The 16,160-nt window shown below is 44.3% G+C and overlaps 1 protein-coding gene across 1 annotated transcript; it reads left to right on the top strand.

Moving 5' to 3' along the window:
• The first annotated feature begins 1,577 nt into the window (after window positions 1-1,577).
• Window positions 1,578-15,960, top strand: LOC144159861 (methyl-CpG-binding domain protein 4-like). Its single transcript, XM_077691524.1, has 5 exons — window positions 1,578-1,583; window positions 9,395-9,458; window positions 11,242-11,391; window positions 14,090-14,193; window positions 15,895-15,960. The coding sequence occupies exons 1-5, from the start codon at window positions 1,578-1,580 to the stop codon at window positions 15,958-15,960; spliced, it is 390 nt and encodes a 129-aa protein (XP_077547650.1).
• Window positions 15,961-16,160: the final 200 nt, after the last annotated feature.

Genomic DNA, 16,160 nt, shown 5'->3' with positions numbered 1-16,160 from the left:
CGTGCTGGCGGTGGCGTCTTCTGTGGAGACGTTCGTTTAGTGTAGCACTTTGCTTAATGCTGGAAAGAAAGCCACCAATGTTTTTGGAAGGTTGCAAGTTAATGCAACGGGGGGCGTCAAAGTCAAGCCTAACACTAAGGAACTGAATGAAGTTTACCGCGTTTCAGTGAAACTAAGTCACTGTATACTTGCCTAACAAGGTGCTATCGTAATGGGAGCCAATGCTTTAGGTCGAGTCAGCTCATTAATTTACCATGTAATGCAATGTCATTTTAAGTTGAATGCAGAGATAGTGCGGACAATTTTGGCAATTTTGGGACCTCAAAATGGTTCCTTACCACTGGTGCCACCAAAGTGTAATGAGCTGTAAAGTTTAGTTTTAAAGGAGCCATGAAGACAAAATACAAGTTGGGTTTATTAGAAAGACTGCTTAGTCCCGATAACAATGATGCCAATATCATCGCAATCTTCGAACAAATAACGAAGATATTAAAGAAAACGTGTCAGGCAGTCGCGACCCCCTAGTCGCAACTTTTCTATGACGTCACAGAACCTTGTTTGTGCGATTGGTGGCCACCTAACTGACCTGTCGTGACGACACATGACTGGACGTCTGTAATGGGGCCTCTAGTTCCATTTGAACGCATCACTTGAATGCTAACGGGCAGTTAACGCACTGAAAATTGTTTTATTGTTGGCCCGTATGATGTCATTCTTGCTCATAACACGTCGCTGTGGCGCAAAGTTTGAAAGTTTTTAAATACCTCTTGCTTTTCTTTTCGTTAAAAAAACGTCTTTTGAGGCTGTAATGGAGCCGACTGAGATACTGAATCCTAGTTCTTTCAAATTAAACGAAGTTGCATTTTCTCTTCATGGCTCCTTTAAGCGGTGCGTCGAACTACTGATTCTCTCGCTGCACTCACGAGGGTTCACAGTATTGAAAAATATAAAGATTATACTTTTTTTGCAAACACCGTTCTATCTGTTCCTCAAAAAATGGCTAATTATCTCTATCTTGGTAACTAATTGACAAACCGAAAAGATAACGGCATATTTAAAATCAGTGGGGAAAAAGTAGCAAGTCTGACAGGTTTCACAAAGATTACTTGAAAATTAGAAGTTGTTTTAAGACCAGTGTCCCCCTTGAATAGAATCTAGCAACTTGTCTTTTTTACCTCGATATTTACAGTGGCTGCTATTTTCAATTTAATTTAGGAAACTGACCTCGACCTGCAGAGGTTTTTTTTTTCTTTTTATTTTCAAATAGCTTGTTCGTTCCGGGTTTATTTAATTAAAAAAACAAAAATTCGCCAAATTTGAGTGTCTCGTTTACGAATAATGAAACAGGCTCGACATTTGGAAAACTGTTCTACGGTGAAGCCCGCAAACCCGAGACTTGTAAAATGAACTGACGTGAAAACACTGGAGTCTTTTGCTGCGTTGCTAAAGCAGCTTGTTTCAAGCAAGTTGCATTTTCTGGAAAAAAAACAAAGGCAACATGTACCATAACCAGAAAAATGGAATCTGAGAGTAAGCCAGATATTAATTACTTTAATAACTAGTGGAAAATTCCTAACATGCTGGTGAGCCTTGAGCTGTGATAATTAAATCTGGAAAGATCAATTAGTTTGTCATTTATAGTCTAACCTTGTTATGAGGAAGTAGTACCGGGGCAGTAAATTAGTTCATTATATCTGGTACTTGTTGTAACCGTAGAGGTAAATATCTGCTCTAATAAATCAGCAATCTGGCTCGCGCAACAATCTTAGATAAAAAACGCATTGTTCTAGGCTTCGAACCCATTATAAACAAGGTAGCCCTTAAGGGGGGACACTGGTCTTGGGGACATTTTTGTTATTTTTTAACCTATGTGCTTGAGATTTACACATTGAATGTATTTCAACATGCTGAGCACAAATATGCAGTCAGTTTTCGTCTATGGGGTGTAAGTTTAGAGTTGTGCAACATGTTATGCCACTCCGTTTCGGGCAATTTTTTCATTATGTAGCTATAAAATACTGAAATAGCTTTTATCCCTTTGTGCTCTAGAAGGACCAGGGAGTGCAACTATACCCCTGCAGTAATTTTAGCATGGTTTCTGCAAACACTGTAAAATTCGTAAATGTCAGGTCATCAATTTAAAATGTTTTTGTAAAACTAACTTCATAAAATCTTGTGCCAGCAAAAATAAATTCTGTACTTTCGTGGTTTTATTGCACTGTTCAGTTCATAAGCTTTCGAATGCAGCAAAAATGATACAAATCGAACCAGTACATCCCAAGATATTGTACCCGACAGCTGACCTGGTGGGAAAAAAATCGGCTCTGAGAAAACAGGGCACAAAGTTTGGAAACATAGGCAAAAATGGTCATTTAGGCGACTTCAAAGGGTGACAGCTTTGTGAATACTTATGATACAGCTATGATACTTTGCAGGTACATTCTTTGGGACCTGTAGATTGCAAATAAAATTTATACAGAAAATAGATTTTTTGGCAAATTTTCGGTCCTCAAGACCAGTGTCCCCCCTTAACTGTCTCCTTGTGGCATTTCAAACGAAACAGACCGGATTGTGAGATTGTGAAATTACGACAGAACAAAGTTCGTTCGGCAAAACAGGCCAGCCTTCTTATTCACTTGAAGGAGGACCTGGCCTCCGCCTGGTGGCTTTTCACAGTCTGGGTGGAATGAAGTTTTTGGGAGTGTCCTTGCAATAGAGAGCCTTTTTTACTTGTGCAGTTTTTCAAGCCACTAAAAAATGGTTGTTTCGTCCCACTTTTTTTAAAATTCAGCTTTTAATATGCTAGCTGCCGAGTTTTGAGCCTCGCGGAAATCAAATATGTCTTCGTTATAGCCGGTATCGCGCGGCTCTCGACGCCTCAGTTTCGTTTCGTTATAGAAAGAATAGGCGTCATGGAAATGAAGCGTGACCGAACAAACTCCGTATTTAGTTCGCTATAACGAGGTATGACTATATTCATTCCTGGAATTTTTTTCGTGTAATTATGTGAAACTTGAGTTTCAAGAAACACTAGTGTCGCATGTGCACACTGTAAGGTTTGAGCATGCAGAAGTCTGACACTAAGCAACTTGCTTTTGCTCATTTTCTCGCGCAAGACGAGAGAGAAACTGAGTTTTCTGTGCTCAACCCTGCTCTGATCTTCGAGACACTTGCAAAACCACTTGCCCACGACCGTCACCTTTACGGTCCTTTGGACCTCATTATGTTGTGCTATTTAGAGAAGTGAATTTAAGTGGCCCTTTTCCTTCCAGGGTCCTTGAAGACAAAATGCACTGTAGTTTAATTTGACAGAACTAGTCCTTGGTCGCTCACTCAGCTGTGTTCCAACCACGAAAAGCATTTTTAACCGAAAAAAACACATGAAATATTTAAAAATTCGAGATTTCATGCCACACGACGTTGGCAGTGAGTGACAGGGAAAGGGAATGAGGAGGGCTGAATTAACAGAGAACTTCTGAGGCTGTAGTTGTGGCTTGCAGGCTTCGGCACCATTTATTATCTCTTTTTCTCAGGTACGTGACACCCAACTCTCGTTTTTATTATCACCAGAAGCACAAACTCAAAGAGCTCAAAGGTGCCAAAGATAGACACATACACTGAGGTGAGCCTTACCGAGGAACTGGGGTTTAGCCAAGATCATCTTGGGTCGCACGCATGGATGTTTTTGTATTTTGCCTCCATCAGAACTGTTGCAGCCAAAAATCCAACCAGCAGCTTTTCTGTTGTTAGCATATTTCAGATACCAGTCAATAGTGGTCACTGTCATTCCATTACACATTGTTGGAACTTTGCAGGACAAGCTCTCCTGACTATTTCTCGTTTTTTGAGACATTTCCGCAATATTGTCATTCTGTTTCGTGCACCTAATCTTTCTTTTGTTTCCCTTCAAAAAGCACTACAACCACAACACCGTTTCAGTAGCCATATAGTTTTTAATAATGTTCAACTGCTCTGCCGCAGTGGTGCTTTAGTGCCAAGCATGTAAGCCAAAGCTTCTGAAAAAGTTCTCTTTGTTCTCTTTGGTGTTGTGCTTAATTTCTGGCACTTTGCTTCAAATTTGTGTCCAATAAGTACTCGGCTTCACAAGATTCCATCACGAGCAACTGTTTCTGTCCATGCATTGTTTGGCTTCAAACGATGCCCATTTAAACAGAGGATTTTTTTAGAGTTGATTTGAGTCTTGCCAAAGTATTACGAACAACCTATGAATGCGATCAGGTTCCATTTGTTCACTTACTACTTTGATAGCGCATGCATATCTGGAAAATGTTTCTCTGACGTCAGCTAGAAATGGCTTAGTTGTTCTTGCTATCAATCTTGCTAAATACTTTCTCACCTAATTTTCTTTATCAATATACAGTAGCCGGCCGATTTTTTGGACCTGGAGTGGAACGAATAATAGTCCGAATAAAACAGCAGTCCAGAAAATCCACGAGTCATTACTCCTACAGGACAATTAGTGGTTCCTCGGGGAAGTCCGGAATGTCCAGCAAGTCCGAATTTTCGGAGTCTGAAAAAACGGTCGGCTACTGTATACCGTCATTAACGTAAGGAATTTCTTTTCATGGACGATGGCTACATGCTTAATTTTGAGCCCCTGATGTCATGGAACAATGTTTTTTACGTCATCTTTTTTTTTCACTTTGCATCTCTCGTTTTTGGTGCACATACTGGTTCGCACGAGCAAGTGGCTATAACTAAATGCAGCGCAAAGGGCTGAACCAGAACATGCAGTTGCTACAATTTCATATGCAGTCTAGTCCACTTATAACAATATCCAAGAGCCAGGGAAATCCCATCGTTATAAACGATAATTGTTATAAGCGGGTTGCGAAATAAAATGACAGAACAGAGCTCAAAATATTTTATTCGCATGCCAGCAAGCTCGTACTACTATTATTTACGGAAAAGAAGCCACAGTCGGTCACCTTTGTTTGCCGCGTGTGAAGCTAGCGCAAATCTTTTCCAAGAGCATCTATAGGTGCTTCACCTAGTTGAGGTAAATGTCCTTGGCTCAAACAAAGTCCTCGAGGGACTGTGTCACGCATTGGGCCTCCTACGAAGGCACTACCTGAGTAGGCTGCGCAACCGCGTCATTAGAGTCGTCGCTGTTGCACTTTTGGTGCACAATGTAACCGGATTCAATCGTTATATCCGATATCGTGGCACTGGAGCATTGTAATAAACGGTTTATTTTACCATAGAAAGAATACAAAAGTTGACAGTGCAATAGCTGTTCATCGTTATATCCGATATATTGTTATAGACGGTATCATTATAAGTGGACTCGACTGTAGTATAGCACTGCCTTGGTTCACTTCGAAAAACATGGTTTAGTCGTGACAATTTGCACGTAAAGCCATGTTGCGTCGTCAATTTGTGTTCACAAGCCGGGACCTTGAAATTGGGTGAACGGGAAAATTCTTGTGTTCAGATTTTAGTGCAGGATTACAGCATGTGAATACGCATCTAGTGAAGTGCACTCAACTGTTGAGCACGGCGTTGCAGTGAATTCAGGCAGCCCACGCTACACTATAGTAACTGAATTTGAATGTGATGCATTTTTTGGTATTTAGTCGTGCATTTCAAAGAAGACCCGCCGTGGTGGCTCAGTGGCTAGGTGGCTCACTGCTGAGCACGAGGTCGCGGGTTCGATTCCCGGCTGTGGCGGCCGCTTTTCTGATGGAGGCGAAAAGCAAGAACGCCCGTGTGTACGAGATTTCGACGCACGATAAAGATCCCCAGGTGGTCAAAATTAATCCGGAGCCCTCCACTACGGCGCGCCTCATCGCCTGCGCTGCGTCGGCGCATTAAAATCCTACAATCAATCAATCATTTCAAAGAAGTTGATGCAAGTAGGTCCCAATTCTGCACTTGGTCCCAGAGTTCCTGGATCTGTGATTTGTAACAACGCCGCCTGTATAAACATTGCCTAACGCGTCACCCGCTTTCCAATGGGAGTGGTAGGGACGCTTAGTTCAGGCACCCATGCGGTAGTGGCGCGTGCCGGCGGACGGCCCGCCTTATGTCACTGCTCGCGAGTCGCGAACACTGCACCCACTTCTACAGCGTGTATCTGTCAGCTTCCATCGAAGGCGTCGGAGCGCCGCCCGGGAACGCTAGACAAACTGTCAACTATTTTGCATAGTTTCCGAGAGGCAGCGCTGGCTGGCGGACATGAAGGAAGGAAGGAATAGTACAGGAAAGGCAGGGAGGTTAACCAGAATACTGACCGGTTGGCTACCCTACTCAGGGGGGAGGGGATACGGGAAATGAAAGGGAATGAAAGGACAGCAGTACATATTAAAGGAGAAAATGAGAAAGAAAAGTAGAAAAAACACAAGGCGTGACCAGGTAACTAGAAAGGCAGTACAAACAACGCACACAACCAGAAAATGCACAAAACTAATACGGTCCGCTGATAAATTGGCGAACTAAGGGCACTGCACTATAGTAATGTCCCTAAAAGCACTCAGAAAGGCTACGGAGTGGGAAAGGGTAAGAGAGAGCAGCAGGAGAGTGGCTGTTTGGCCATTTTTCGCTCACGTGTCAGGCAATGTTTATACAGGCGGCGTTGTTAGTAACAACAAGGGGCAGAGGAGTCTGTGGGTGAATTTGTCTTGCTTGAATACTGTGTGTCCCATTGCACTGACCGCGATACTGTGTCCATGCAAAACAGCCTTCCCGTGTAGTGGAAAGCTTGATAGAGCGTGCAGCTACGAACTCTGCTGCTTGGTGTGGTCTGACATTTTACCACAGTAATTTCTGTCAGTGGTGACAAAAAACTGTTTAGGAAAGTGCGACACTCTGGCTTGCAGACACGGCCTTTTCAGCTGTCGTGGTGGCTCAGCGGCCGTGGCGTTGTGCTGCTGAGTCCAAGGGAGCGGGTTCGATTCCCGGCTGCGGCGGCCACTTTTCTGATGGAGGAGAAAAGCAAAAACGCCTCTGTGTCGACATTTCGGCGCACATTTAAAGTTCCCAGGTGGTCAAAATTAATCCGGAGCCCTTCACTACGGCGCACCTCATAGCCCAAGTGTTGCTTCAGCTCGTTAAACCCTACTACCAATCAATCTACGCAGGTTTTTCCAACGCAAGTTTTTTGCGGGCATCAATCGCTGTCTTTTATTGTGTGTATCAGATTCATCATTGTGTAAGCAAATGCATCAAAGTCTTTGTTGCCACGAGTTGTTGCGAGGAATGTATCATCTTCATCATCAAAGTCATCTCCCATTGACGCCCAACCGCCGCTATTCTGTCTTGTCTGGAACCGTTCTTTGGCCCAAAGTTTTGTCGTCTCTCTCAACATCTTTCGCCACCCCTCAACATCCACTCGGTTTCTCGAACGGTTCGCCCATAGTTTGTCATCGCACGAGGGCTCCAACTCCAATCCGTAATCCTCTTATTCTGAGCCATGATGGCTTCTGTCCAACTTTGTTTCCTAATTCGCGATGCTCGCTTTGCATCGTTAATTGTTGTGCCTATCGTACTTCAACAACGGGGATAATTATAGTAGCCCTTCCCTCTTTCAGTGCTGGTATTGCAGTGTTATGGACGACGCAAGTGCCCACTGAAATGTGGCTGCAAATTTATTATGACTGTGCTCTCCATGTTGAGGATATCACTCGTGGAAATTTTGTAGTTGTTGCCTGTCTGTGCGATTTGTAAGAGGTGGTCTAAGTCAAAGGAGGAACGGATTATTTGAGCCGATAGTTTCTGTCTAGGGTAATAGTGATAATTAGTAATGTTTCGTGGTTGTTAATGACAGAACATTAAAACAGATATTCAGAAAAATAAACAGCCACTGTAAGCTTCGATCATGCCTGGCAAACTTCTGGCAGGTGAAATTTTTTAGCAAACTTTTGGAAGACAAAATACAAAAATAACCTGTGCACGTTTCGCTCGTGTGTACGAATGCGGATAAAGGCTAGAGCAAATTATTCAGGAGTAGTCGGGTGAGATGGCTGCCACTACAAGCCAAGCGTTTCCTTTCATGCACAAATCAATAAATGAAATTTCTTTTATTAGTAGGTAAAGCTCAATAATCTGCCTTCGGTGCCATTTGAAATTACAGGAAACCACAACTGAAGTGAATACTTTTATCCCTACTGCACTTTTTTACTGTGCTCTTACTTCAGAATGCCTTTAAGAGTGCAAACCTTTCTCGCCTTTTTACACTCTACAGTTGCACTAAGCAAAGCAGGTCGAGTCATATTGGTGATAACACCCTTGAGACATTTAACTTTCAAAACAAAATATCCAGCTTGGGCTAGCTCGTTCGACGTGATAAATGTTTCAAAAATGAAAGAGTTCCTGATTACGCATAGCTGCTTCCTGTTCTTTTTTTCTTTTTCCACATTTTCAAGGCCCACGATTAGCTCGGCTCCTCGAGTATGGGCTCCAGCAAGAGGCCTTGGCTGGCATCCCATCTCTCAAAGAACGACTACATAACGAAGCTGCCACAGCTGACTCACAGGTCAAGCCAGAAACGGCAAAGAGGGCAAGGTACTCAACCGACGTGGAATGTGAAATTCGCAATCCAAGTGAGCTGGCAACAAACACGGAAGACTCTCAGGACAACCTTGACTTCCACCGGGATGACGGAAGACCTGAAGTGGCTGAACTGCCTAAATCCACTGAGCCCATCACAAAACCCAAACGCATAGTCGCTAGTCGCAAGGTGAAGGTAGCACACGAAGAAAGAAGCCGGCCGGGTGATGCAGCGTTTGTAGTTAGTGAGACAGCGTCCCCTCTGGCAGACAAAGACAGCTCGAAGTTGAGCCTTTCAAGCGATCGACAGAGGGAGTCAACTTCGGAAAGGAATCTTGATGACAGTGGTGGGATACTTTACAGCGAGAACGCAGACGACGAAGCAGACGATGCGGAGCACCGCATGACTGGTGGGGAGAGAGAAGCGGGAGATAACATCACCACACAGCCCCGCACACTTAGAGTTCGAAGGTCAGTGGGTCATCGCAGAGGTAAGAGTGCCGTCAAGAAGCGGGCCAGTGGAAAAGGTGGACGTTGGTTAAGAGGGGACACGAGATCAACAGAATGCCCGCTGGACGATGCAACACTTGAAGTAGACAATACACCTACCTTTTCTGTTGAAAAGGAGGAATCTCCAGATGGTGTTAAGGAGGGCAGGCAGTCATTGAAGTCCACGACTCGTCGAAGACGAGAAGCGGCTGTCAACAGGAGCGCAGACGATCGATGGCAGAAAAGCAGAGATGTTCAAAGTGCAGCAGACGACGTAGGACGAAGAGGGTCGAAGCTGAAAAGGAGTCCGTACTTTAGGGGGCCGGGCCGGTCACTTGGATTGAAGATTGGGTTCAGGCCCTGGGTTCCCCCGAAATCGCCGTACAATTTGGTCCAGGAGAAGCTGTACAGGGATCCGTGGAAGGTGCTCATTGCGACCATCTTCCTGAACCGGACAACAGGTAACCTTCAGGCGGTGGTTTCATCTTCCTGATTTCGTCTAGTTCCTCACTAGAGTTCAGGCGCTAAGGTACATGTGACACTTATTATAAACCTTGAGAAAAAGTTTGCTATACTTGTTGTGCATGCTTGTAATTTTTGTAATTTTGTCCAAAATGTGTAAGCATTTCTATGTGGGCTGAGCGATGTGTAAGGCCTGATGTCACACTTCTGCCACCTACGAAAATGCTGTTATAAAAATATCTAGGGCCTTCCTCATTGGTATCAGAGCCTTTGTAGCAGTGCACGTGTGTTAAGCAGTGAAGCCGACTTCAAAATGTTTATAGCAGAGTGGCTCGAGCATTTATTCGACGATTCCGCTTGGGAGTTTCTGCGATGTTTTTTATTCCAGTTGTGCAGAATAATGAAAAAGCTTGAATAGAAATAAGCTGATGACTATGTTACTAACAAAACTTTGGATAAACAAACATTTAACTGCTGCCAGAATGGGCCCTGCCTAACTCGGTACTTGTGGCGTTGTAAGTAAACGTCGCACAAAAAGTGAGTGAAACAACAAAATAAAAATGCCTGCTCTCAAGTTTTGTCTGTGAGCAGAAACTTTTTCTCGGTGAAGAGCCATAACGCGTCTTATTTTTTGTCTTGTTAAGACTGGGCCCTAATTTGCCTGAGGTGACCTCTTGAAGCTTGGTAGAATCAGGCTTACGTACGTGGTTGAGCTGTTTTGTCTTTCTTGAAGGAGCCATGAAGACAAAGAACACTTTTGGACTGCATTTTTCTGGTAACAGTGACACGAGTTGTACCACAAACTTCGATAAAATAACCGAAGTATTAAAGAAAATGTACAAACCAGTGACTACTCCTTGGCCACATCAAGGGGGGACACTTCTCTTAAAACAGCTCCTTTTAATTTCTAAGTAAGCTCTGTTAAACTTGCCAGTCTTGCTGCTTTTTTCCTACTGATTTCAGATATGCCACTATTTTTTCAGTTGGTCAATTATCTCACGAGACAATTAGAGATAATTAGTCATTTTTGTAGGAACAATAGACAAAACAGTGCTAGTCACATACCTGTAATCTTTGTATTTTCCAACACTATGAACCCTGATGAGTGCAGTGAGAGAAGTGATTTTCTCATGCACCGCTTGGAACTAATTTCACAGCTCATTAAACCTTGTTGGTACCAGCGGCAAGGAACCAATTTGAACGCCCATTTCAAACACCAAAGTTTAATGAGCTGTAAAATTAGTTCCAAGCAGTGCATCAAAAAATGATTCTCTTATTGCATTCACCACAGTTCATAGTATTGGAAAATATAAAGATTACAGTTCTGTCACAGGACTAGCACTGTTTTGTCGATTGTTCCTCCAAAAATGACTAATTATCTCTAATTGTCTCGTGAGATAATTGACCAACTGAAAAAATAGTGGCATACCTGAACTCAGTAGGTAAAAAGCAGCAAGACTGGCAAGTTTCACTTTCATGGAGGTTACTTAAATATTAAAAGAGATTGTTTCAAGAGCCACATTGCCCCTTAAGTTTTTGACTGTTCCTTGTGTTTTTTCAGTAAAACAAAGTGTCCTTTGCAGCTGCAATAGAGCTTGGAGTTACCAGAGGCCAACTCTTTCAAATTAAACAAAGTTGTATTTTGTTTCGTGGCCCCTTTAACTGAGCGCCTTAGTTGGGTTCCGTTGCATGCCGTGTGTGCGCCAAGACCTGAAGCTAAGGTCTTATAAAGAGGTAGTCAAGACACCCTGTGTTCCCCCTTGCCCGCATGGGTCCAACCAGGCAAGGCGGCCATTCCCGTGCTGTGGCAGTTCCTGGCCCTGTACCCGACAGCGCAAGCCGCCATCGAAGCCGACCCCCAGGAGATCGCCCAGCTGCTGCAGCCACTTGGCCTGCACCGGAAGCGGGCAGCCATCATACAGAAGTTCTCCGGTGGGTGCCTACCGTATTTTCCTGTGTATAACCCACACCAAAAACGCGAAAATTTCAGGGGTGAAGTAGAGGTGCGATTATATGCGAGGTACTATTTTCTTTAGTGCTGCTTCACTGCAATGCTTGTTGGGCCGTAACGCCCCTACAGCAGTAATAGCGACTAAGCCACTGTTATCCCATTGACAGTGCTTGTTTTGCTCACACAGCTCAACAATATACCAACCTGAAAAATGTACGGTATGCGGCAAGTCATCTAGTTACATAGTCAGCGAGGCAAGTTCTTTTGCATAAACCAATGTGTAATGTTGCTTGAGTAGTAGATTTGGTCCATCCTTTTACGTATAAAATATGCAAGCAATACGCTTTTTTTTTCTTTTCGCCAACGGAATGTGGGGGCGCGGGTTATATATGCAGGGGCGGGTTATACGTGCGAAAATACACTACTCCTCTGCTTCCTTGAAACACTCGTTCTGTGCTTTGGCCTTTCCCCTTGCTGCGTTTTTTCTTTCCCCTCAAAAGAGAAAAATCTTGGCGATACTCAGATATAGATATACCTGGAGTATGAGCGGCCCTGAGCACCTGTGCTTACCTCCTGGGATGGGCGGCGTCAGGTAATCATGTAAACCTGGGCTGGGATCTTCGGTTTTGTCTGTTCCATGTCCATTACAAAGTGTCCATTCCGAGCGAGCCCCTATTGGCTGAAAACGGACAAACCGGATGCGATGCAACACAAGTAGAACGGTGTGTCATTGGTCAGAGGCCTCGCAGCTGCAGTTGAGTTACGATTGAGGAGGAAAGCAAAATGGACGTTTTTGAAATGCACACAACTCAGGATTCTCCACCCCTGTTCAGCTTACCTGGAAGAATGTTTGTGTTCATTGTGGCTTCTTTGTCATGCAAGTTTAACTGGGAGGGGAGGGTTGCATGGTGCATGGGGCTTCAGCAGCCCCAAGCTTCCCTCTTGTTAATTTGAAAAAAATCACGATTGAATTACAGCAACACCTGGTGTTTTCCTGCAGTTCATAACCGAGCGTACACAGCTTAGCTGATCGGTTAGAAATATTCCTTCGCGCGCCGTCGCTGCAAGTGCAAGTGTGGGGGAGGGGGGAACAGTTTTGGAGGAAGGGAAAAACAAACCATGAGAGCTAATTGTTGTACAAGATCAATCTGCTGGCTGTAAATTTAAAGAGACCCTGCAACACTTTCTTGAGAAGGTCAACATTTGGGCGAGTTGGTATTGGTTGAACATCTCTGAACATCGGCATCGTCCTGTCATTTTCTTCCCCTAGTGTCCGTGTTTCTACGCTGCTGTTTGATCTCAACAATTTAACAATTTAATTTTGTTCAACAATTTATTCACCTTTTTTCAAATCTTAAATGCTTGCAGAACGTAGTCAACCAGAACATCCAGTACTTACACTAGGGGGTCGCAAACTACCTCAGCCAAAAATTTCTGCTCTATGCACATCAGATAACTGGGGAACTGGTTCAAAAGATTTTCCTCTGTTGCCTGGTATTGGCGTTCTTCAAATGACGACATTAGGGCAGTTCAGTGGCTATAGGCCAGCTTCCTTCTAGTAGCTACTTTAAAAAAATTAAAGCCATTCCACTCTGTGTGAAAGCTGTCGGATGTGCAGAGCAGAGATTCGCCATAATGGGCTGAAGCGCCATTATCCGCTCACTGCTACCACCCAATGCAATTCAAATTTCCCGCCTCCGCAGTGCTTGCGCGCCGCCTGCCTGAAACAGCGCCAGCGGGAGTTCTGTTCTTTTCGTGCTTGCTTTTCCTCCTGCATGTGCTGGTGTTGCATTGCCACTTTTTTTTGCTTACTTTCATAAAAACCAACCCAGTGAGCGTTCCCAACTAAATGAACATGGGTGCTGGCGGTAAATTACGTATATCTTGCCCCAAATGTACCTACAGTTTTCTTTGCGGTAAGCAACGGTATGACAAGCGCCAGCGGTTCACGAGTTTCTAACGCTTATGAAACGGCGTGGCTTTCGAAGCCTCTGGGTTACGCCGTGACGACAGAACGCCGTGTGGCTCTGCTTTGGTCCAGCGAGCGAGCTACGATGACGAGGCGAGCCACTAAAGTGCTCTGCACTTTAAAAATCACCACAAGAGCAAAGCAGGAACGAAAGGCCTATCTGCTGCGATGAGCAAATCACACAGTGCCCCTCCAAGCTGATGATAATGAAAGCTTTTGTAGTGCTTCCAGGTGCAAAGAAAATGGTGACAGTGTATATCGGAAGGGTTGCAGAGTCCCTTTATAGGTCAGTACAGCTTCACAACTCTTACTCAGATCACTGTACAGGTCATGCCAGCTACGATCGTCATCAGGAAATCGGCTGCAGCACAAAGGATAAATAGTGGCCCACTGCATGCTGACATTCAAACTTTCCAGGTGTCGCACTCAACACTAAAACCTTTTCTTACATTCAGCTCGCATCACTTATTATGTGGCTGATTTGATCACATCAAGGCTCAAACATTTCTCTCTGGCCCCAGGCCAGGCATTTGTAAGGAGTTTGAAGAGTGGTACAGGTAGGAAAACAGGAAATTTGAGGAGAAAAATGGGTTGGACTGAGGTCCAAAAGCAGTGTGGATTTCATCGGCATCCCCAAAACACTGCCCTGTGTCCTCTTCTATGCCTGTTCCTGTTGTGCGTGACGTTTTACGAGCCAACGATCGTTGCAGAGGAGTACCTGACCAAGGAGTGGCGCTACCCCAACGAGCTGCACGGCATTGGCAAGTATGGCAACGACTCATACCGCATCTTCTGCATCAACGAGTGGAAGAAGGTGTGGACACCACTTCTCTCCTCCCGCTGCTGGTCTATCTCGTTTGTTTTATTAGAGAGAGAGAAACAACTTTATTGCTTTCCAAGGAAGAGGTCAACCAAGAATGCTGTGAGGGGTTCAAGGGGCACGTGGTTGACCATTTGTGGAGGGAAGGGGGAGGGGGAAATAGCACAGCAACCATGCAAGTGCACTCAACAAAAAAAAATATTGTTTTGAGAAAAATGCTTCGGCAACCAAAAAATTAATCATAGCCGCGTTCGTTCATTTCATTTTTGGGTGTATGCCTGCACATTGGTGGAAGCGTTTCTGTAAAAGGAAAAGAAAAAACTTGTAAGCCTCTCTGAGCTCACTCGCATGTTTGTACTGTCAATTAGAGCTTCAGTCCTTTCTATATGCGACCCAAACACGCTGTCCACGACTTCACACAGGTAGCTCCCTCATTTGAGCTTCGTACGAGTGGATATTGTAAGCAAAGGCACGGCTCTGCATCCATTAAGGGCACAATCAAGTGCTTATTGTAATGGCACACTTATTCACAGACTAATAAAGAATGGTCGTGGTTGCAACAGATGAGGCTTAACCTGTTTTTCTGCTCACCGATAGTCCAAAGTCGTCTGTAGTTCCCTACACCATCTACACGAAGGCTCAAAAATGTGATCGCCAAATTTCAGGCATTCAGCTACCTGTCACTGGGGGTCCTCAAAGGATCTTTAACAGCAAAGCTGTTGAGCAAGTTGTAATTTTTCATGTGTGCAGTTAAAAAATACTAAAAAATTGCCGAGCGTGTGCGCGTGAGTGTGGGACTCATAGCGACCGCCTGGCAGTTAACAAAACCACGAAAATGCCTAGAAATCGTATGTGGGTGCCTCGCGACAACCGCCCAGCACAAGTCTGCCAAGCCGAGCTTATTCGCTTCAGTAGATAAGCCAAGATTGGCCAAAAAAACAAAAACTCCAGCGTTCGCCGTAATCGTGGCAACATTTGCTCGGAACAAGATATACACGTCATAGCGTACGCACCTCCAAGGTGATGTCCAATGATTGTCACTTCCAGAAAAATGAAAGAAGCTCACATGTATACAGCAACAAGGATGGAGTAAAGGTCGTTGCGGCAGCAAAGAAGAAGCGAATGATCGGCTGCAATCGTAGACTTAAACCTTCGTGATGGTCGTGAAGGTTGCGTACAGCTTCGCTCCCTTCAAATCTTGCGCGTTAGTGGGAGCATTCTTCTTTTTTTTTTTTTTTTTCTTCTAAAAGGACCACCAAGCTCTAGAGTTTGGCTAGGTAAGAGTTGACCATAGCAAGTAAAACAAGCCTGTACCCCTCACTAACATGTTTATGTGTAAGCCCTGGTAGCATTGAAAGGTGAGGAAACAGGGTAGCTAGGGCTGAATAAAGGCAGGGAGAATTGGGTCACCATTTCTAAAAAATGTTGACTGGAATCCTTCAGGATCGGATGTTCTAAAACAGAGGCTAAGCAAAGCTTTGTGCTATACTCGCATTGTAAGCTATGTAACTTTTTAAGCTCAACATCCTGTTTGAGGACCTAATAACGAAAGTTACGTAAGTTGTGATTCTTCGTACAAGAGTCTTCCTTTCTCTATTTCGATTTCTGCTGACTGCTCTTTCTGCAGTTGGTGTTCTCGTTGAAAAAAAACATTGTGCAATAACGGCTGCTTTGCCCAATGTCTGTTGTTTCCAGGTCAAGCCTAACGACCACATGCTCAACAAGTACCACGACTGGCTCAAGACACAGAACCTCAACTAACCACTGCAATGATGCGGGTCCTGTTTCAACCCTACACATGTGAGGGGAGGGGTTTGAAGTACCTGAGAATGACGCACAACTGATTTGCACTCAACAATGATCACGCGAAGCTTCTTTTTATTTCTGCTGCGTTTTGTTCCTTTTAGAGTAAGAGTAGTGGTATCTTTACAATTCTAATAGCACACCATGGATGGTGGTCA

The sequence above is a fragment of the Haemaphysalis longicornis genome, unplaced genomic scaffold (genome assembly GCF_048455015.1).
Source record: "Haemaphysalis longicornis isolate Haplotype H1 unplaced genomic scaffold, Haemaphysalis longicornis Haplotype H1 scaffold_10, whole genome shotgun sequence".
Classification (NCBI taxonomy): Eukaryota; Metazoa; Arthropoda; class Arachnida; order Ixodida; family Ixodidae; genus Haemaphysalis; species Haemaphysalis longicornis.
Note: the sequence above shows the minus strand (reverse complement) of the source record. Positions and strands in the feature narration are given on the sequence as shown.

What these genes read in the sequence shown, in the direction of transcription:
- LOC144159861 (XM_077691524.1), top strand. An exon ending in CTTCCTGAACCGGACAACAG is followed by an intron (nt 9,459 to 11,241) that starts GTAACCTTCAGG and finishes GGGTCCAACCAG; the next exon opens with GCAAGGCGGCCATTCCCGTG. An exon ending in GCATCAACGAGTGGAAGAAG is followed by an intron (nt 14,194 to 15,894) that starts GTGTGGACACCA and finishes TGTTGTTTCCAG; the next exon opens with GTCAAGCCTAACGACCACAT.